Consider the following 24,299-nt stretch of genomic DNA (forward strand, 5'->3'; position numbering starts at 1 on the left):
GAGGATGCTACTATCTTCTGCTAAATACCACAAAATTTACAGGAGAGCCCCCACAACAAAGAATTATCTGCCCCCCCAAAATGACAATTTTTAGATATTTAAAAGCACATATAAATAAATTTGAATAATTACTAATATTTGTGGGGTGATTTTTATAATACTCAAGGAATATGATGAATGATATCCCGAAAGGTAGCACAATACATGTCATGTCACATTATAACTGTGCAACTTGTCAGTCTTCCCCATTATAGTGTAAGTCATGAGGATAAAGACCATGTTACTTACTTATAACTCCCCAAACTTAACACAATGCCCAGAACAAAATAGGCTTTAAGGTCTGTTGAACAAATCAGGTGAAATGAAGAAAAAAAAACAAGTATAATTTATGTTATTGATATCACAATCCAGTGGATAACTAATTATACAGAAAACAACTGGAATATATCCTAAAGGGGAAAGAAAGGCTCACTGGATCATGCACCACCTATGTAAAATTTATCTTATATAGCGGAGTTGCATGGTGCATATGTATGTTTTGTTTACTTAATATTAACTATCCATGGAACCAAAAATAAATGCTAAGTATGAATTAATTAAAACAAAAAACAATTTCAAATAGTGTGAGTGATTTTGCTCAGCCTTCAATCAATGAGTATATGCCCTGGAGTGAGCATAAGATTTGAACCTGCTCTTTCTTCAAGTAGATCTAGGTATAGGTTTTTGCACTAATTGTGAAACTAATTTTTAAAGAACCAACTGGCCTGGGGACCAACTAGCCCCTTAACATAAACCAAGTGGAGGGCAAGCAATCTTCCAACATCAAAGGCAGAAAATATCTCTGCTAGAGACCAACTTCTAACTAACACCTTTCTAAGAGATACTCAAGGACATTTTCACTACAAGTGATTTTTGTCTTTTTGGCTTATTATCTAGCCTTAGAATCTCATCCTCAGGTAAGGTGTGATTTCATTATATAAACAGGATATATTTTACCTACAATAGATCTACTCGGTGACTGAGCAGAGAAACAAAGCTGTGATTTTTTCAAATCCTTTTTAACAATCCTAATTACAGAATCAGTTAAGAAGCCTTTCACATATTTCACCAATTTTTTAATATTTATGAATGTTGTATGTGCCAAAATATATTGTACACACTCATATACTTTTTATTTGACTCATCTTGACTTGCTTTTACTTAGCCCATTTAGTTTTCATTAACTTCATAATTGTTACATATGGAAAGAAAGTCTGATTTTTAAATTTGCCATAAAATAAAAATTAAGAATTAACTGCAAATCCAAGCATTTTATCATCTCACATCTGTTTAGTTTTATTTAATTATACCAATTTGAAATGATTGCAATATATTCTATAATTCAAAATACATTAATAAAATTTCATTTAAAGGCAGTAGTTCAAATAGTGAATCCCTAAACTTAAAAATTAATTAAGAATTCTACAGTTTCAAAATTGGCTGGCTCACTGAATTTTACACTGTTTCCGTTATTGCCACATGGTAATACAGTAACACAACTTTAGCTGATGAACAGAAATACCTCACATCCTTTGTCAAGATTAGATTTAATTATGAGTTCTGAATTATGTAAGATCTTCAAGAGTGAAAACCTTAAGTAAAATGCAACCAGCCTGCACTGATGATCATGAGCTGAGGTATTCACTTAACATCTTTAAATTTAAAAAAGTTTTCATTTTCTTTAAATCACATACAAATCTGCCTAGCTAAATGACACCTCTTACCACAATGTTCTCTACTTTATCTGCACATACCACAACCTCCAATCTTTAAGTATCAGAAATTATCAAATAACCATTACTCGGCTTTCTTTAGGTACTTTTTTATTACTTATTAATCTCTAATTGCTTCTCCATTCCTCTTCTTGCATTCATTTCCTGCACTCGATTTCAAAGAAAGCTTGAGCCACAAGCAGGAAGAAGAATTGCATAACCCTCTAGAAATGCATTAGCACAAACAAAAAGTACCATATGCTTTACCTCAGAGAAAAAAAGGAGAAACACATAATTATCCATTTACTTTAAGATAAATTTCAATCTTTAAATATGGAAAGCAGATCACAGGTCTGTTCCACCATTCTGGTTAAACAATGAAGCAAATCAAAAAATTGGTGAACAAAACAGAAGAAACATTCTAGAAAGTTCATATTAGTGCCCAATCCAGAGGATTTTGGGGTTGTTGCCATATCAGAGTTCTAACATGTTCTATGCATTCCTGGTTCTGAGTAATATGTTAAATGGCTGCATTATAAATGTAAATGAGTAGAATTTGCTTGAATTTTATAAATGGATTTCTTTTTTTTATCAAACATAAGGTCCATAAGTCCTGTTAATTTTAGAGCAACAGTAAATATAAGAAAATACTGGTTAAGGTAGGATATAGAGCAGACTAAAGACGTTAGATTGATTTCATTTTAAATTTTATTTAAGCTTGACTTTTCAAATTCAATTACCAAAAATTTTTGGAAATATTCTGAGGGTGGACTTTGGAGACAAAATGCCACCTAGTTCTGCCACTTAGTGGCTAGCTATATGACCTTCGGCAAGCTCCTTAACTGTTTTACACCTCATTTTCTCATCTACAGCAGGGGAAGAGGGGATGATAAACAGTAGCTATCTCAGACTTAAAAGGGTAATAATATATGCATAATCTTCTGCCCTTAAAGGAGTACCTGACACATATTATGCATTCAAAAAGTGTTAATAACTATTATGTCACAAACTGTAATTTTTAATATTTCAATTACAAATTAACTGAGGGGTAACAATAGCAAACACTCAGATATACAAAAAACTTCAAAAATCCCGTAAGTAATGGGACATTTACTTATTCTTCTAAATGCTGGCTGACATACACAGATATGTAATCACTGACTAGTAAGCCAAGGATCAGATCACAATTCAAGGTGGGGCTTGACACATTACTGTTTATTTTCTGAGTAAACATCTGAACTGGCAAAACCACAAAGCATAAGAAAGCTTTTACAGGTGTCCCCTGCTTTTTGGAAGTTTTACACCACTTTGCTTTTACAAAAGACCTACATTAGTATCTGTTTTTGTTAACCAAAACAAATCTGATGAGTATTTGCACTTTCATTAAAAAAGGTGAAGAGTGGGGCGCCTGGGTGGCTTGGTCGGTTTATCGTCCGACTTCAGCTCAGGTCATGATCTCAAGGCCCGTGAATTAGAGCCCTGCGTCGGGCTCTGTGCTGACCGCTCAGAGCCTGCAGCCTGTTTCAGATTCTGTGTCTCCCTCTCTCTCTACCCCTCCCCTGTTCATGCTCTGTCTCTGTCTCAAAAATAAATAAACGTTGAAAAAAAATTAAAAAAAAAAAAAGGTGAAGAGTGAAAACAGCGTTGGACATTTGTTGTCAGTGAGCAACTGTGGAGGCAAACTCACACCCCAAGCTCCCTCTCAGGGAACCACACTAGCACCTGAGCATCAATCCACCATGGTTTTGACTGTGTAAGCATCTGTGCTTTAGCTCATTTGTGCATCCATTAGCAAGATATTTCCTAAGGTATCAGAAAAGCCTAAAAGAGGGATGGGGGGTGGGTAGGGGGAGGGATAAAAATGCTCAAAAATTTTTCCATATAAATTAGTGGTAATTGCTTCTTTGCTTTATGAAGTTTCATTGGAATGCTCTGCTTTCGGACAACCTATAACATCCTGGAGGTGAATAAAGAGAGATATTTTGTTCTATTATGTCCAAGTAGTAAGCTCACCTTTCAGTCCAATGGATACAACAGACTTTGATGATTTAAATAATACAACTTATCAGACTTCTAATTAGCCCTCTTGTTATGAGTCAAAATGCATCTTTTTAAAAATTTCATTTACTTTTATTTGCATACCAGCTGTAGCTAGAAGGACTTTGAAATACTACATGAAATTCAGGTAAAATACCTTCCACAAAATTTTTTTTTAAAATTTTTTTTTCAACGTTTATTTATTTTTGGGACAGAGAGAGACAGAGCATGAACGGGGGAGGGGCAGAGAGAGAGGGAGACACAGAATCAGAAACAGGCTCCAGGCTCTGAGCCATCAGCCCAGAGCCCAACGCGGGGCTCGAACTCACGGACTGCGAGATCGTGACCTGGCTGAAGTCGGACGCTTAACCGACTGTGCCACCCAGGCGCCCCAGCAGTTCCTTCCACAAAATTTAAATGTATAAAGCCCTCAAAGAGAAGAAATACTTACCCAACTTGTGCTGCTTCCTTGAGTTTTGGTAAAGAGTAAAGATGAACCTTGCAACACGGCCCAAGAAGACAACCAGTTCTTTCTGTAATTATAAATATGACCAACTAAAACTTTGCTCCTTAGTTTTTCCAACTGCATTTAAAATATTAAAACCTACTTAACAATGTCTTCCACAATGTATACTCATTATTGACATTCCAATTGTATTTACTGAGAATATAATGCCCCAAATAAATGAAGCTAATAGAGATAGAAGTTATCAGAATAACTATATACCTAATTAAGTTCTCATGGACTAATCCAGCACACCTGTGATCAAGGGTATGAATTTATTTTGAAGTAACATGAACTGAACCATTTGGCAAGAATTACCCATGATTAAAAATTAGGCAAACATGCCCCCTTCACCTAATTCTTTATAGATACATATTGTTTTATATTTCTTAGTAGTCTCCCTTCCCCTAATACGGCTACACAATGTAAGTGATAGATACTAGGTACGTTACAAGTATACAATAAATTACATACTCATTGATCAATGAGGTTACTAAGATGAGGGTTTTTTTATTGTCCTAAATTACAAAATTAACACATATATAAAACTCTAAATATAAAATGTATGAAGAAAAAAATGTATAAAGAGAAAAGTTCCTATTTCTTCTCCTTCAACCCACATTCCAAAGACAAGCAATATTTACCTTATAAGGAAATTCAACTGCTGGCAGGCTAAAATGAATGTCAAATAGGTCTACTACAGAAATTTATTAAGGCCTACCTTACTGCCAAACATACTGACAGTTTTGTGAAAATTCTATGGGTACTAAAAAGATTTATTTTCCTTTTTCAGAATGCAGAACTCAATACATATCAATTAGACCTACTTTATTAGTTTTTATGTATACTTGAACTTCATGGATTAAAAGTAAAATAAAGTTTACTACTACTAAGTTTCTATCTAATTTTCCTTTTATTTCCTGGTGTTTTTGTTTATGGTAGTTAATGCTACTTACTTGGTGAATGGCTATTCCTAATGATTAGATCTTTATTGTGGATTTATCCACAGTTTTTATCATCTTAAGTCCCCATCTTTGTGATGCTTAATGCTTTCCTTCCCCCTGCCCCCTCCGAACTGAACATGTCTGCTATTAAAAGCCCCATTCTTGCTTTACTTTTTGTATCTTGGACATGCCCTTTTTTTTTTTTTTAACTTTTCTGAATCATTTTTCAGGTATCTCTTTTATATATAATATTTAGGTGGGTTTTGTTTTGTGCTTCATCTGAGTTATCTTTTTCTTTCAATAGACGAGTATAGACATTGACATATGTTTAGTCCTTGTGTCATCTTTTTGCTATATTTTCATTTTATTTTTTGTTTTGTGTGGATCTCTTAAGATATTTTGAAGAGATTTATTTTTATTTGTAAATTTATTTTATACTCAATCTTCTATTTCTAGAGAGATCATCTACTGATTCCCTCCTCTGAAAAATGCTAAAATTAGTGTATTTCTACTTTAAATAAACTTTTTGAATTTATTTTTCAAAATTAGAAAAACTATAGAACTAGTAAACATATTAAGAATATTGAATATTAAATAGTGGATTAACAATAGTTGTCTCAATGACTGAAGCACTTGTGGGACTGAGCTGCAAGCAGAATTAGTCACATTTTTTTCCCCAGGAAATTTTTCCTGGAAAAAAACAACAAAAACAAGACTGATGATCATACTATGGTTATTTAGTCTTGAGCATTTGGCAGGTAGACATTATCTCAAAAATAAATGAAGTGAGCGTGTCATTTAAATGACAGTACTTGTTGACAATAAAAAATTAAAGCTTTCAAAGGGTAAGTAGAATTTGGGAAAACCTGGCATACCCACCACTGTGATGTGGACGATTTTCCAATCCTTAATGATTTTTCTGATGATGTTACAGATTTGTGATTCTTTGATATTATAAAATACGTCAACATTTGAAAAAATCAGCAAACTTTAGTGAACCACTATTTTCCAAATGATCCACAAGATGCTACAAAATTGTGCATGGGTAAAGATTCATTCAAAGTGCAACACAGACCGATGGACTCTGACGTGACTAAGTAGGAAAGTTCACTAACTGCAACTAACACTTGTGGAGTTATGGTGTAGCAGAGAAATATGTGCAATAACCTAAGAATATTAAACTACTCCTCCCTTTGCCAGCTTTATATATGAAAGGGAGGATTCTCTTCATATACTTCAGCCAAAACAATGTGTCACAGCAGACTGACTGCCAGCATAGATGAGAATCCAGCTGTTTTCCAACAAATCAAATTTCAAAGATTTGCAAAAATGTAGAACAATGCCACACCTCTCAGGGAAATTTTTTGTGTTGGAAAATGCAGGTATTTTCCTTCATAAAAATGTGTAATTGTGTTATCTGTGTTAGCAGATAATGGGTTATAGTTTTAAGAGTTGCAATACTTAAAATTTCTTAGTTTTAATTTCTTAAAGTAAATAGCTATAGCTATAAACTACATAGACAAAAGTTCTTTGCAGTATTCAGTAATTTTTAAGAGTTTAAAGGGTTCTCAGATCAAAATGTTTGAGAACCTGGATATACACAAAAGTAAAAAAACTATTTTGTTCAACTCCACACAAATAAATCTGAAGATGAAATGGATGATTTTCTTAGAAAACATAAATCACCAAAAGTATTCCAAAAGAAGTCGAAAATCTAAAAGACTACCACAGGAAAAACAAAAACAGAGAAAGTGGCCAAAGAACTATCTGCACTACACATGCCCAAAAGGGAGAAAAGGAAAAATAAAGACCCCATTCACAAGTGACTCCACCCAAAGAACAGATGAAGGAACAAATAATTGCAGTATTTGTAAAGCTATTTCAGACCACTTAAAAGAAAAACTTCCAAGTACTAAAATGGGACAAAGACAGTTCAGTTAAAGCAAATCTTAAAAACTCAACTATATGTAAATTTTAAACTCTTCTTTACACAACAGACTGATCTCTGTTGACTATAAAATCATAGCATTTTAGCACTTTTTAAAAACTGGGGAAAATCCAACTTAGCTTATAGAGTTAATTTCCTTGATTCATTAGGAGTTACTACACATTAACCAAAAAAGCCAGCAACCCAATAGATAAGCAGACAAAGGGGATGAACTAGCAATTCAACAACAACAAAAAGACCTACAAGTGGCTTATGATATTCTACCACATTAAAAATAATACAAATTAAAAATACCATTTTCTCTCTAATCTCTATTAGCAAAGATCAAAAAAAGTGGGCAATATATTGAATTGGCAAAGGTGTGGAGAAATCCACTGCTATTAGAGGTATGAACCGATTCAGTGCCACAGAGCATAACTTGGAACACTATCAAAATGACTACTGCATATGGCTTAGCAAGTCCACTTTTGTAATTTATTCTACAAGTATATTTACATACTTGCAAAATGAACTATGTAAGATGTAATGTATGTGTAATACTGTTTGCAATAGCAAAAAAAAAATGTAATCATTCTAAATGTCTACCAATAGACAAGGCCTATTTACCTACCTGCAAATAATGGTTAAATAAACTAGGGTACAGCCACACAATATTGCAGCAGTTAAAACCAATGGGCAGCTCTACATGAACGAAACAGAACCATCTCCAAAATAAACTCTTCAAAGACTGTTTAAAAAATTAATCTATGCATATACAGATGTATATATCTTCTAACTCTGGAAGAAAACACTATTTCTCATTAGACTTAACTAGTTGCCTCTAGGGAAGGGAACTCATAGATGGATGACTGACTTTGGGCTAAATATTATGCATATCTTTGTTTTTTACCATGTGCACTTACGACTTACTGAAAAAAATGTTTAAATAAAGCTAATGCTTGATCAGAATCCTCTGCTTTATCACCTCTGAATCTAGTGCCACCTTTAAAAATGCCAAGACAAAGGGAGATTTTCATACATTTCATGACAACCCTACATACGTTATATTAGAAAATACATTATTTGAAATTCTTATGAACCTTTTAATCATTTCTACTATAACTATATTCATAGCTTTTAATTTCAATCAAATAATACATGTCAGAATATTAATGATTTTTATACTTACCGAACCTTTTTCCCATTTTCAGTAATTTTTGTTACGTTTAATAATCCATATTTTTCTTGACCCTATGTAACAGAGTAATACCATTTACACATCACTCATCTAGACAGTAAAATCTAAATTCTTATATATGATTAATACAAAATGATCTGGTACTCTAAAAATCAGCTTAAAAAAAGATTAGTCAGTATGTAATATGCTTAGTTCTAAAGTATGTTGGGAATACAATTTCCTAGTACTTCCGTAAGGTTATTTTCGGTAACTTTACAATTAAACCTTTCTTCTTCTCAAGTCACAGCAGCCATAAAGTACTTTGCTGTCAAATTAGGTTTCCACATGAACACTACTAGTCAGTATTGGGAAAATGATTTATGACTTCCTATTCAAAGAAAGTAATACAATGCTATAATGATAAATACTACAAAAAGAAATTATTTGCTTTGTATTATTTTACAGCAGTACTGCCTGAAAATTAGTTAAGATACTAACTTCCTTTGTCAGAATGTAAAAAATAACTAAATAAAACAAATGCAGTAACTGTATTAATAAATTACTCAAAAGTCAATGTTTCTATGCATAGAACTGGCCTTAATGTGGCATTAAAAAAATTCAGTATGTGCTTCATTAAACATACTATCAGATGGTAAACTGGGCTCTGGACAAACCAGATATAGTAGTTAGCTGATGTCAAATAGTGACACAGCTTTATCATCAAACCCCTTGAAGGCAAAACCACTTTGCTGAAGTTAAATTGGATCTTAAAATTCTTCCAGGTGGAAGAAAGGAAACACTTTCTCATTGCTTAGCTTCCAATATTCAACTGAATTTAATCTACATGAGTTGATGTCTATAGCAATCATCCAAATTAGTAAGCACTGTATGTATATGACAGAACAATTTTACTTCAACCAAAACACACACACACACATACACACCAAAGAAAAAATATTCCCAATTCAGAATTTATTTCTACTTAATTTATCCCTCAGCTATTTTCTCAATGTATTTCCATTAGAAAAAGATAAATCTTTCTTGTATGAGAGATAAACATGATGTGGACTGTTTTCTCAATAATGTCTAAAAAATAATGTTTGAAAGTTTTGCCTACTCTGCCAAAAATTCTCATCTATAGACAAAGCTGATAAAGTATTAATGTTCATCATTTGTGGTATAATGAAGACTCGGGAAATACCATGCGAAGTTTTACTATGATTTTTTCATGAAACACAGGTTAGATCTCCTTAGACATGCAAGCCTGATACTTCTAACAGTTCTCTATTGCCTCTTAACAAAAACATCGATTACACAATTTTAAGTATGCACATTTAAGTAAGAATATTCCCAACTTACTATCAGGAGCAGAGAGGGGGGAAAAACCCTTTCAATGATACAGGAACTAAGTAACAACAACTGCCAGGAGGGCACTGCTTATGTGAGCTAGGGGACACAGGAATTGGAAGAACAGAGGAGAGGGAGTCAAGCCTATAAGAATGCCAACCCAAGGAGCACACTCTTAATTACAGAAAAGAATCTGATGGTTCCCAGAAAGGAGGTGGGTGTGAGGACGGGGGCACTTGTTGTGATGAGCACCAGGTGATGCATGGAATTGTTAAATCACTGTTCTGTACACCTGAAACTAATACTATACTGTAAGTTAACTAACTCAAATTTAAGTAAAAACTTAAAAAAAATGCACATCTGTCACAGACACACTGGGAAAGAGATTGGGTTCTTGCATCAGCCCACACCTATTTAATCCACACTGTACTCATACTGCACGGAAACATTAACACCGATCTTTTTAAAAAGCATATGCGGCATATCTCAAAAAAGGATTTGAAGGGGGCATTAAAAACAACAGTAATGCATTTGAATGGAAATGAAACAAGAAAAAAAAATGAACATGTTTAAAATTTATACTGAGGGATGGAATTTTAAATCTGGTTTGATTAGAAGAGGTTAAATGAAAATATCACGCTGAGTGAACAAAGCCTGTCAAAAATGACCACATATTGTATGATTCCATTCTTATGAAATGTCCAGGATAGGCAAATCTAGGGAGACGGAAAGTGCGATTCCTAGTTGTTCAGGGCTAGGTGAGATGTGGAGGTAGAGGAGTGATACCTAATAGTATGTGGTTTCTTCCTGAGGTGATGAAAAAATTCTAAAATTGACTGTGATGATGGCTACACAAACCTGAATATACTAAAAACCATTTAACTATACATGTAAGTAGGTAAATTGTACAGTACATGAATTATATTTCAGTAAAGCTTTTTATAAAAACAAAACAGGGTCTGAAGAGATAGATGGGCACTTTGCAGAGATTTTAAGATGACATCAGGAAGCTAACAATGATTACAGTACTATTTTCATTCCTAAATTTGTAGCTTTCTTTTTCTTACTGCTAAGGCATTATACTAACCAGATTTTAACTCACAAAAAGGAAGTATTAACCCGTATTAACCCATTAAGAGTGGGAAAGGCAGGCTTGGTGGAAAAAAGACTTGGTGGAAAAAAGCACAAGTTGAGAATAGGAAGTGGAGGGCCAAGAAAGGGAAAAGTCAAGGAGGGCAAAAGCCTCAATGGGAAGGGGCCAGATGGCCTGGAAGAGGTGTACTCCAGAACAGGAAAGAAAAGTTGTATGATTATGTGGAAAAAAGAATGGAGTCACGCAGAACTAACAGACCTATTCAACTTTTCACTTGAAGATAAAAGAATCAAAGAGGAAAATACTGGTGAGACAGTTCCCTGTGATGGCCATCAGGGGGTACCATGAGTCCAGGATAGTCTAGTTGCTGTCAAACTCTGGAGAAAAGGGGTAAATGGTTTGGGAAATAATTTGAAAATTGTCCTTTTAACTCTATGTGGAACATTTGCAAATTTGTGTTTCTAGTCTAACCTAGAGATTCGCTTTTACCAAAATGTAAATAATTTATAAAAGGTCTCCTTAATAATTATGTATTACCTGTATTTAAAATAAATTAGAAAGGATTTCTGCTTTTTTTCTAGATGCGCTAATAAAGAGTATTAGGGTAACAACACCTTAGATTCATACACTAATTCCTGACACCACCACTAAAGTCATGTTCACTTTTATCTTTAATGTTTATGTACCCAGTACTATGTTACATAATGCAAAAGATCAAAAATAGAAACTAAAAAAGTAGTCACTATGTATCCCTTGGGAGTTTAAAACCTTAGTAGGGAGATGACAGGTACATGAGTTAACATTTACACTATTAGATGCAATAAGAGACTTGGCAATTCAGGAAAAAAAGAAGAGATCATGGGGCGCCTGGGTGGCTCAGTCAGTTGAGCGTCTGAATTCAGCTCAGGTCATGATCTCGCAGTTTGTGGGTTTGAGCACTGCGTCAGGTTCCATGCTGACAGCTCAGAGCCTGGAGACTGCTTCAGATTCTGTGTCTCCCTCTCTCTCTACCCCTCCCCTGCTTGCTCACTCTCTCTGAAAAATAAACATCAAAAAAAATTTTTTTTAAAAAGAAGAGACCATTATTATGCTAAGGTTAGTCTGGCAAGGCCTCTGAAAGAGTCAGTCCTGACTCTGACAATGAATGTCAGAAGGAACTGTGTACAACATGTGATATGAACCATAAAAGATGTGATTCAGTTAGGGAATGGAGAAAGAGTTACAAAAATAAAATGGCATCTGTGGAAGCCTTTGCCTCTAAAAAATCAGAAGTATCATATAAGTAAGTCTACTACAGTTCCATAAAATAAGGAAGTAACAATAAAAGTCTGTCTTTTAAAAAGCTTTAAAAGTTTTATTTATTCATTCAATAAGTATTTACTGAAAAGCTACTACTCTGTGTACCCACAGAAGTACTAGGGCTCCTCTATTACTGCTCTAATAAAGCTTTTCTTTGTCTAGCAGGGAAGACAGACACAAATAGAGGGTCTCAGGTTCCTATAAGAAATAAAAATGAAAAGTGTTATCTTATTTTCTATAATCAAGTAACATATAATTACATGCTACAAAGAGTATTACAGAGAAATCTGACCAAATCTAGAAGATTCAAATGAGATTCTCTGAGGAAGCAAAATCGGAACTGAACTTGAACAAACGAACATTCACAGGCAAAGGTGTGGGAAAGAAATGGTTCAGTGGACAGAGAAATGACATGTGCCAGGACCTTGAGCTGAAAAGCAGGCTCTTTTGAGGAAAGAAGTACAGTGCAGCTGAGGGAGAACAAGCAAGGAGGGAAAAGGAGGACACAAGAAGTGTGAGGTAAGGCTGGAGCATGCTCAGTCTTGTAGTCCTCATTACAAATGTTGATCTTCATTCTAAAAGAAAAGGAAAGCCACTGAAGGGGTCTAGCAGGATCAGCCCAATACAGGGAAGACCAGGAGGGACTGCAATACACAGATTAAGTAAACTTTCATCCAAGTCAAACCAGGTCTCTGAAGAGAAGTCATCTGGAGGTTTTCAGTTTAGGGCAACCTTAAAGTTGAGTTCAGACCTCTAATATTCTTCTGGCTTAGACCCGTCATTGAATTGTACAGCACAGAACAAAAGTGGTGTCTGTGGTCATTAGGAAGAAGGGAAACTGCTTACCTTTGGACTGCTGTCCTGAGGAAAAAAGAGTGAAGTATAATTTGACAGTATTTTCCAGGGATGTTATATTTATTTTAAAAAACCAAATATAAATTTGTCACTTACAAATATGGTATATAAATTATTTAATCATGAAGATACCATATTTTGCATAAAAAGGGGGCTTTTAAGTCTATAAAATGATTAAATTCTTAATTTAAACCTATTTTATGATTATTATCTAAAAAACCAAAGAAAGTTAATAGAAGCCCAAGAAATATTTAAACATTATACTTAGAGAAAATTAACTTATTGAAACTGATTGAAATAACTGGACTATATTATACTATATGCTATCATACTAACTGTATCTTGGTGCTTTGGTGAAGAGGGAGAAGATTCATTTTCAGGAAAGCAGGGTTTTGAGGCAGTTGGAGATTCCTACAAGAAATAAGTAATGAAAAATGTTACTCTATTTTATAGCATTATATTTCTCCCTCTATTCGCAGTGGGAGAGCTTAATAAGGGAAGCTAAAAAATTTTCTTCCTAGTTATTTTCTTTCTATATTCAGCTCTGAAACTAGTATGGTATTGATTTATAAAATACAGATGTCTTAAAGTTAATGAAATATGACATATTTTATTCTAATTACAGTTAAACCTAAATACTGCATACAGAATTACTCAAAAGAAATGATGCATGTTGCCTTAATACCATGATGTTGTATCAGCTTCAACTGACCACATTTAAAATAGGTAAAATCTAAACACTTATGGATAAAAATGTATTAGTCACCATACTAACTGGCTCTTGGTACGGCAGGTATGAATACCCGGGATTAGGCAAGCAACAGTCACAGGAATGACGTGGCAACTGCCAGAATGAAAACTTTTTTGGTTAATGGTTATCTATGTAAATTAAATTAAATGGTTATTAATATTTAAAGTAATTTATAGCTAACTTTCAATTACTAGAAATAAACAAGATTTTTTTAAACACACAAAAAAACTTTAAAGATTAATAACTCTCCAGAAAAAAAATGTTTTAATGTCTAAGCCTACAAGAATATATAACAGGAGCAAATCGATGGTGTGTATTTTAAAAGCAATTCTGGTTTGTCAATATTAAGACATGTTATGTGATTTCCACCACAGATGTTTACAAGACTCTTCATAGAAGACAAGACTGAAAAAACATTTTTGGTACCCACAGCCAAACTCCATTTAATTTTTTCCATTCCCCTAAATGCTTTATGAATAATCTTAGGAAAAGAGAATTAGAAAAATCATATGCCAACACTTATTATTAGTTTTCTTATAAAACTAAATAATGTGTTTGCACATTCATCTTCACATCTCTATCAGTCTACCATGGTTATGAAGTCAGGTACTGTTAACAAACCTGGAAATTTGTATTAAAACACGATAAAAAAAACCCATCCACTCCATATCCATTCACGTGGAAAAAAATATTCAGGTTTATACCATATAAAGTTTGTAAACAGAGAAACTAGATAGTAGTGAAAGTTTACAGAGAAAATCCCTGAAGGGACAATCTTACAAATCAAACATTCAAAGCCTATATTACTAATGAAGAAACATCAAAAGCATATCAAATGTATCTTTACAAAAAGAAATTACACATATCTAGTATAGCTTCACTTAACTATTTTTCTGACTGCTTCAGATGTTTCACTTTTTAATTTCTTGTGTGTCTAATATTAAGAGTTTGAAAAAAAGAGAAAAGATAGATTTGATGACCCACAAACTAAAAAACAAGTGAATGGTAATTACGATTTTTTTCATGACATTATCAGTCCTACAGAAATAAAAACCACAGCAAATGAAGTAATAATATATGTACAAGTAGAATTCTATAACAAAACTTTTACACTTATTTATGTATATTTATAAATGTATGTGCATGTATATCTAAATGTCTACAATGAGGTTTTAGTAAAAAACACATACATAGGCAGGAACAGTGCACCCACACATATACATATACACACAGATATACACACATCTACCTTCTCCAAAGTTGTCTGACATCTGAATTAGGACTTGTATCATCATGACAACATTTGCTACATAGTATTAGGTTTCTTTATTATTTCTTTTTTCCTCTTTTCAAAGTCTATTCATTCATTTTGAGAGAGAGAACAAGCAAGGGGCGGGGAGGGGGGTGCAGAGAGAGAGAGAGAGAGAGAGAGAGAGAGAGAGAGAGAGAGAATCCTAAGTATGCTCCAAGCTGCCAGCAGAGAGTCCAAAGCGAGGCTTGATCCCATGAACAGTGAGATCATGACCTGAGCCAAGATCAAGAGTTGGACGCTTAACTGACTGAGCCACCCAAGCACCCCACTTTCTATTACATTTCAAGTGACACATCCTTTAACCCTCATCATACATTACTCAGCTAGTTTGTTCTGGCATAGTTCCTCAAATCTTAATGTATATACTAGGTGGTGATAATAAATAGAAAAGCTTACTTGAAGTTATTATCTATGATTTCATTTATAAAGTTTAAGGTATGGGTATTTAAAAAAAAGACCTTTCTACCAAAAATAAGTAAATCTCTGGTCGCAAGAAAATCAGGCTATCAGAACTCTGAAACAATCAGGTAAAAAAAGAAATGTCTGGGGCAACTGGGTGGCTCTGTTCGTTAAAAGTGTCCAACTTTGGCTCAGGTCATGATCTCATGGTTCATGAGTTCAAGCCCTGCATCAGGCTCTCGGCTCTCTGCTGTCAGCACAGAGCCCACTTCATATCCTCTGTCCCCCTCTTACTCTGTCTCTCTCTCTCTCTTCTCTCTCTCTCTCTCTCTCTCTCTCTCTCGCGCGCGCGAAAATAAATAAACATTAAAAAAGAAGGAATGTCGTAAGAACTTCAGGCAAGTTATTCTAACAACAGACTGAAAATAAATCTCAAAAAAGATTTTACAAGAGTAAGAAACTAAGTCTCCATCTGCAAAGTAATCATCCCTTTTATTCGAGAATGAAGAGGGAGTGGGGTTGTTTCAACAATGGCTTTTGGGGCACCTGGGTGGCTCAATGGGCCAACTTGGGCCAACTTTGGCCAACTCTGGCTCAGGTCATCTCGCGGTCCGTGAGTTCGAGCCCTGCATTGGGCCCTGTGCTGACAGCTCAGAGCCTGGACCCTGCTTCGAGATTCTGTGTCTCCCTCTCTCTCTGCCCCTCCCCCACTCATGCTCTGTCTCTCTAGCTCTCAAAAATAAACAAAATTTTTTTTAAAAATGGCTTTTGCCTTAGAACATTATATATGACAACATACACAAGCTTTGTGTCTACAATGAATTATAATCTGGTTTTTGGAGTTAAATAAATTTTTCTATTAAAAATCTCTAGGAATCTCACCTACTCACATTAATCCCAATGCTTAAATATTGAAGCATGCTTCAATAGCACAGGTTCCAGAATTTCATTCCTTTGATATGCTCTCTACTTTCAAATCACATAATATTCTTAAAAAATATAAATTACAAACTGATCTACTACTTCCGTTGTTGTTCTATTAGTTTATCTTACAAACATAATGTGTGTAGACTGCTTCTACAGCTGCACAAAAAGCCTTCCATTTAATTTCACAAAAATATTAAAGTCACAAAACAAACAAACAAACACAAAAAACCAACTTGTTTTGACTGATTGATATAATTTATAAAGGAATTTACATCTGAAAGTACCTAGGCATAGAGAAACACGCCTTAGGAGTGAATCATTCTGTTTTCACTCACACACCTGAAAATGTAGGAAACCTGTTAATTATGCTAAGGAAAAGTCTGATTATGATAAAATAAGAGAGTCCCCAGTGACAGATATCTTTTTAAAATAAGTTTTTTAGTTTTAGAGTGTTACTACTGCCCTTTCATTTTTACATTAGTATGGCTGATGTTCTACAAATTCGCATGAATTTCCTACTCCATCCCCAAAATGAAGATACAACATAAAGAGAAAACTCACAAGGAAGTTAAAAACATTATGGCTTTTCCATTCTGATGTTTGCATCAAAATTTATCCCTTATTTGAAACAGAGAACATTACTTCTCAGATTGATAAAAGTCCTTCGTGCAGAGAACAATTAGGGAAACAGAGGAGTGGGATTCCGATCTTCCCAGGGGATGAAGAAAATTAACTAATGTCTTTACTATAAAACTTCTGGAAGACTGAAGATAAACAGTAACAGATATATGATTTTTAAAAAGGGTTATCAAAAGTATTTATCACCTACTAGGCTCAAACGTATACATTATTAAGCCACAGATAAGTCAGTCCACTGTGCAAAGATCAGTAAGCTTCAAAACCAAAACCCATTCCAGGATAAATTGCTGCTGTCTATATATAATAAAACAGTAGTCACCAAAATAGGAGATCCACCTAAGGAAAAAGATAAAAGTATAAAGAATAAAGAACATGCCAATATTGTCAACAGTTTTTCTCAAGAAGTCCTACCTTGTCATTGGTGTCCAACACAATGGTGCTATGTCTCCACTTTGTTAAAACTATCGGTTCTTGCAGCCGCCTGTCCAGGCTCCTACTTTTAATTATTTCTCTTTGTTGTTGGGATGAAGCATTATACTAAAAAAAAAAAATTATACCTCATAAATAATAGAAACAAAAGTGGAATCTAAACATGCAGGCTCCAAATGACACATAATGTTAGGCGAAGTTCATCACAGGAATTTTTCTTGTCTCAGTTTTTCTCATCTTTGACCACACTGTGGCACAACTGAGATGATCAGGGGTTTTGGTGTTGGACAAAGTTAACGTTAGCTTGGCAAAATAAAGATTCAGTCTCCGTGGGTCTCCGTTTCACCAACTGTAAAACAGGCATAACAGAAACACCGTCTCATTCACACCGGTGTTATAAAAGTTAAGCAGTATAGGGGCACCTGGGTGGCTCACTGGGTTGAGTGTCAGACTCTTGATTTCGGCTCAGGCCCTGATCTCACAGTTTGTGAGACGGAGCCCCGCGTGGGGCTATGGGCTGACAGCACGGAGACTGCTTGGGATTCTCTCTCTCCTTCCCCCTCTCTCTGCCTCTCCCTGTGTGCCTGCCTCCCTCCCTCTCTCTCTCTCTCTCTCTCTCTCTCAAAATAAACTTAAAAAAAAAAAAAAACTTAAGCAGTGTAAAAAGTGCTAAATATTGCCCTAATAGTAGATTCTCAGTAAATATTAGTTATAATTTGTAGAACGAAGTTGTTGAACAAATTTATTATTTTAAGGTTCCTTCTAATTCAAAAATCCACATGAATTCAATTTTTGGTTTAGGTTTTTAAAATAATTATTACATATAAAACAGTATCCTCACATTTAAAGGGTTGTTTGTTTTTATTTTTGCTTTAATTTATAAGCCAAACATATTATTTGTTTCTCTGAAGTGGTAAAACATAGCAGACCAGAAGACAGAGATGGTATTGGTTGGAAAGACCAATCCTGAATATATCAGTTGTGTGCAAAGAACAGAAAATAACTACCCCCTAAAATTACACAGAAAATTAAGAATGTATTACCAGTAAGGTATTAAATCATGTGTTTGAAATGTCAAGTAGATCAGCAAGCATAAACATTTCAGAAATATGACGTTTAGGAGTTATACTGATTTATACAGCCAATTTTAATAAATTATAAGTAATAAAACATAATTAAATGACAAAAAATTACAGGCTACATTCTTCTCCTGAAAGCAAAGGACACCTAATACCTATCTACTTCTCTCACCTGTAAAAAGCCCATCAAATCTTAAAATTTTAATGATTCATTACAATTCCAGTAAAATTATATTATAGGAACGTTTTTAATATTAAAAAATCTTCCAACATGTTTCTCTATGCCATTTTTTTAGTCCCCAAAATGAGCCTATATAGGCCCCCTAAACTGTCTCCCAAATCTGTTACTTCATTCTTCACATTAAAATTTGCCAAAGCCAGGCAGTCACATACGGCATTTGTTTTTAAATCACTGTTGCTTAACAATTAGCAATCTTAAAATCTGTCACAGAAGTTCACAAAGGGATCATTTCTAGAATGAACAAAGATGAAACTTAAAGGCTACACCCCCAAAAATTCTTTGCCAGAAGTCTCTAAGTGAAAACAGAAATACATTTTCCCTTCAATACAAACATCGCAAGAACTAAAATGTATAGCTGTGTAGAGACATGTATACAAACCATAACAGATACCTACCTTAGCTTATGAGCTTTATAATTACTATAGTTGCTGAGAAATCCTTTCTACACGGTATCAAAGATAACATAAAACTAAACTGGGTAATAAGCACAATTGTAAATGTGTTGGTGGTTTTACTAGGGCATAGTAAGTTCATAAAAACAAAGCATAAATAAAATGTCAAACAGAAAATACTGCATAGACAGAAGACAAAAACAAGGCACCACATAATTAGAGAAAGGAAAAATTGTTATTTTTGCACAGTTGTGTGCAAAGAACAGAAAATAACTACCCCACAGTTAAAACACATGCACACACACACGCGCATCTAGTTAAAAAGACGGCTAAGTTTAAAACTTTTCTAATCCCATTAAAAACACCTTTTTAACAATCTTAAATGAACTTTTATTTGAATTATTTCAAACATATACAAAAGAATAAAGACTCTAATGAAAACCCACCATCAAGTTTTAGCATATCTAATAGAAGACATTGCTTTAGGTACCCTTTAAAAAAAAAAAGGAAAATATTATAGACATGTTAGAGACCCTCTGAACACATCTTTGAGATTCCATTCCCCCCCCCTCCCAGCAGCATCATATAATTCAGTGGTCATCATTCTCATCACACTTTGATATATACTTATGCACCTATAAATATATTTACCTGTGGAGTTTTAAAAGTGATATAAATGGAATCAGACCACATATTGCATCATTCTTCAACTTGCTTTTTGCATTCAACATGTTATTGTAAAAAACATATCCATGCTGCTGACTATGCAATTCTGACTCATGTATTTTCACTTCTATAGAATATTACATTATATGTAAACACCACAATTTAACCATTTTGCTACAAATGGATACGTCTAAGGTGGCAGTACTAATTTATTTATAGTTCTACCAGCAGAACATAATGCTTTGCACTGCCCAACTTGGAATTGCTGAATTTATATGCATTTGTATATATAAAATAAATGTTAAGTACACATACACATTAAAAAATATGTGAAAGGTGAAACGCTAGCTCAGTGTTTTAATTTACATTTTTTCCTCTTCTGTGTATTGCTTAGTCGTGTATTTTGCCTAATTTCAACTGGACTTTCTCTTACATACAGAAAGGATCAGGAAGTTCTTTATATATTTTGCTTCTAAATATTTGTAACCTACTTGAGTTCTTGAGTTTAATATACCTTTTCCTAGTCCATAGCTCAGCTTTTCCCCTAAAAGGTACCTTTTGTATTAGTGTTTTGTTTAATTTGATGTAATCACATCTGTCAATCTTTCCTTTTATAGGTTTTCGTTATTGTAGTCTTTTTAAGAAATCCTTCCCATTCTGAAGTCAAAGATATTTTTATATAGATTTTAAAGTTTTGCTGATTAAATTTACATCTCTCATCTACCTGGAATTAATCATTAAGTATGACATGAGTCAAGATCTATACTTCATTTTTTTTTTCCATGAGAATAACCAATAATCTTAGCAACATTTATTGCATAGTCCATGCTTAACTCATCGATTTGTAATGCCAGATCTGAGCTTTCTATTCTGGTCTATTTCTCTGTATGTGTGCTCTTACTACCCATCTTAATCACTTATTTTCATGAACCTCATCCCTCACATGCCCCACCTCCCATTTTCAGGAATACTTGGGTTCTTCATAGATAGACCTTTGTTTGTCAACAAAATTTAGCATCAGTTCCAAAAAAGGTGGAGAGGGAAAAAGTAAGTGGAAATGCAGTGAATTTATAGATTAATGTGGACACTGCACTAACACTGGGCCTCCCTGTCCAAAACCACAATGGCATATTGCACAATTTATTCAGGTTTTATGTTCTTCCATTCTGCTCTGAAATTTTCTTCATTAAGATCTTACAAACCTTTAATTGGTGTATCAGTAGTTACAACTCTTCTTGTTGCCACTGCTGCTAATGTAAAGAGGATCTTTATTTCTATCACATTTCAAACCTGACTTTTTACTAGAGAAATGGGTAGTTGTTTTTTTCTTTTAAGGTTCTTTATTTATTTTTAGAAAGAGAGAGAGTACCCTCATGAGTAGAGTACAGGCAGAAAGAGAGGGAGAGAGAGAATCCCAAGTAGGATCTGCACTGTCAGCTCAGAGGCTGATGCAGGGCTTGATCTCACAAACCATGAGATTTAAGGCTGCCATTTTGTTTTTTATCCTGTTTATCATTCACATTTCTTCTTTCTTACCTTCCTATGGACTACTTGAAAAGTCTTCACTATTAGATTTTAATTCATCTATAGTTTCTTGAATATATCTTTTGTTGGTTTTTAGTGACTGCTCTAGGAATTACAATTTACATGCTTAATTTACCACAGTGTACTAGTATCAACATTTTACTGTTTCAAGTGAAATGCAGAAAACGTATTAACAGTGGTATCACTTTACTCTCCCCTCTTTATGGTACTGTATTTGGCTGTTTTAAGTATCATCTCTACCAGGGCGCCTGGGTGGCTCAGTTGGTTAAGCGCTGACTCTTGATTTCGGCTTGGGTCATGATCTCATGGTTTGTAAGACTGAGCCCCATGTTGGGCTCTGTGCTGTCAGTGGGGAGCCTACTTGGGATTCTCTCTCCCTCTCTCTCTGCCCTTCCCCTGCTCATGCACATGCACTCTCTCTCTCTCAAAATAAACTTTAAAAAAGTATCATTCCTAACTACAATGAGTACTTCAGAAATGTTTTAATTTTTGTTTTGAATGTCAAACATAATTTTTAAAACTCAAGACAAGTCTCCTCAGATATTCACCCTTTCCACTGTACTTTCTTCATTCTTGATGTTCCAGGTTTTCTTCAGTTATCATTTCCCTTCTGTGTGAAGGACTTCCTATAGTAATTCTTTAAGAACGTGATACTGGTAATAAAATTCTTACTTTCCTTTCCTTTGAAAATGTCTCTTTTACTTTCATTCTTGAAGAGCATTTTTGTTGGATGTACAATTATGGGTTTACAGTTTTTTCTTTCAGCATTTGAAAAATGTTATACCACTTCCTTCTAGCTTCATGGCTTCTGATAAGACATCCACTGCCATTCAAACCACTATTACCCTGCAGCTACTGTGTTGAGTTGCTTTCAAGATTATTTTAGCAGGAAAGGAAAGAGAAGTCTTTAGTTTACAGAAATCTGACTACTAAGTCTAGATGTGGGTTTCTTTGGGTCTATCCTGTTTAGTGTTGCTCAGATTCTTGGTTTGCCTTTTGCCAAATTTGAGATGTCTTCAAACACCGTTACTGCAAATATTTTTCAGCTTCACACTCTTTCTCCTCTTCTTCTAGAACTCCAATAAAATGAATATCATACATACCTAACACTTTTGTATTTTCCCCACAGATCTCTGAAGCTCTGTTCATTTTTTAAAACTTTATTTTTTGGTGCACATGCTCATTTCAATACCATACTTGTGACACGTTTGCTCAAAATCATTAGGGAAAGCTGGGGCACCTGGGTGGCTAAGTCAGTTGAGCATCCAATTCTTGGTTTCAGCTCAGGTCATGATCTCATGGTTTCATGAGTTCAAGCCCCGCATCGCTCTGTGTTGGCAGCACAGAGCTTGCTTGGGATTCTCTCTCTCTGCCCCTCTCCCACTCACACTGTATCTCTTTCAAATAAAAAAAATAAACTTAAAAAAAAATCATCTGGGAAAGCAAGTCACATGACTGAACTCAGTTAACAGCAGAATATACCTCCACTCACAGTGGGAGGCCTCTACAAGGCACACAGCAAAGAGCACTGATACAGGAGTGGGTGCAGAACGGATCCAATGATGCACTCTACCACAGTAGGTAATATGGTCCTTTACCCTTTGATGGTTGTTACAACTGTCTCCCTATATTGAAGTTCTGAATATCCAGTAAAGTTTGTCAACACTAGACTTATTTTTATATATCCTAGTCAGTATTTAAGGCATATTTTCTAGTTAAAACTTATGCCTTCATTCAATTTTAGAAAATTCCTAGAAATTATATTTTTAAATATTATTTCCCTATCTTTTTTCCATTCTCCTCTTCTGGAATTCCTAGTATATGAATACAGGAAACCTCTCACCCATCTTCCATTTCTCTTAACTATGCTTTAATATTTGTTATCTTTCTGCCCTTCTGTCTGTAGTTTACACTACTGACTACCCACATTTTTTATCGCACTATCTCTTCATCTGAAATATTTCTTTTTTTAAAATGTTTTATTTATTTTTAAGAGAGAAAGAATGTGCATAAGCAGAGGAGGGACAGAGAGGGGTGGGGGGACAGAGAATTCAAAGTGGGCTCCATGCTGATCACAGAGAGCCAGATGCCAGGCTCAAATTCAATAAACTGTGAGACCATGACCTAAGCCAAAGTCAGATGTTCAACCGACTATGCCACCCAGGCGTCCCTCACCTGAAATATTTCCAATTTATTTTTTATCATATTCACCTATTAAAATATCATTTGTATTTATTTTTCATAATTTCTTGTTCTTTTTAAATGAAAGACTTCATTTAACTCTAGACATCTACAACATATTTATAAAGTCTTCATTAAGTTATTTTAAAAAGTAATTTCAACTGGAGTACAATGTTCTGATTCTGGATTTTTTCATGTTTATATAAGTGTTGGGGTTCTTTATGTGTTTTACTTACAATTTTGGATACCAGACTCATTTTGAGTGGGGGATATTTTGTTTTGTTCTCTTTTCATTCATCCTTATTTTTCTCTCCCAGTCCTTCCTCCTGTCTAGTTTTTTGTTTGTTTTAGTTTATTTATTTTTGAGAGAGAGAGAGAGAGAAAGAGAGGACACGAGTCGGGGAGGAAAAGGAGAGATGGGCAGAGGACCCAAAGCAGGCTCTATGCTGACAGCAGAGAGCCCAACACAGGGCTTGCACTCACGAAATGTGAGATCATGACCTGAGCCGAAGTCGGACGGACATTCAACCGACTGAGCCCCCAGGCACCCTGCTCCTGTCTAGTTTTATGATCCCCTTCACCTACACCCAATTTAGAACCAGGTATGCATAAATATATGTGTGTATGTATTCTGTCTCACTTAGCTGTCATATGAACATGTTTCTTCTTTCCAAATTTACAGCAAACTCCTTGAGGGTAAAGACCATGCCCTATGCATTTGGATCCATTATAATACCTACACAGAGCTGACAAAGATATATTCATAAAATAGTTAGCTAAGTTTCTAATATCTATCTGCACTG

General features: G+C 34.6%; 1 protein-coding gene across 7 annotated transcripts in view; it reads right to left on the minus strand.

Moving 5' to 3' along the window:
* ARHGAP12 (Rho GTPase activating protein 12) overlaps window positions 1–24,299 on the minus strand; it is a 121,894-nt gene that overhangs the window by 19,203 nt on the left and 78,392 nt on the right. For 3 of the 7 annotated variants that reach the window (XM_043563465.1, XM_043563464.1, XM_043563460.1), the window contains 5 exons: window positions 17,375–17,500; window positions 13,272–13,346; window positions 12,927–12,941; window positions 8,354–8,415; window positions 4,240–4,321 (listed from right to left, as the gene is read on the minus strand). In XM_043563465.1, coding sequence (XP_043419400.1) covers window positions 4,240–4,321; window positions 8,354–8,415; window positions 12,927–12,941; window positions 13,272–13,346; window positions 17,375–17,500 — 360 coding nt within the window. The remainder of the gene's footprint in view (window positions 1–4,239; window positions 4,322–8,353; window positions 8,416–12,926; window positions 12,942–13,271; window positions 13,347–17,374; window positions 17,501–24,299) is intronic. The other 4 variants (XM_043563466.1, XM_043563461.1, XM_043563467.1 and 1 more) reach the window with 2 other exon arrangements.

Source organism: Prionailurus bengalensis, chromosome B4 (genome assembly GCF_016509475.1).
Source record: "Prionailurus bengalensis isolate Pbe53 chromosome B4, Fcat_Pben_1.1_paternal_pri, whole genome shotgun sequence".
Taxonomy (NCBI): domain Eukaryota; kingdom Metazoa; phylum Chordata; class Mammalia; order Carnivora; family Felidae; genus Prionailurus; species Prionailurus bengalensis.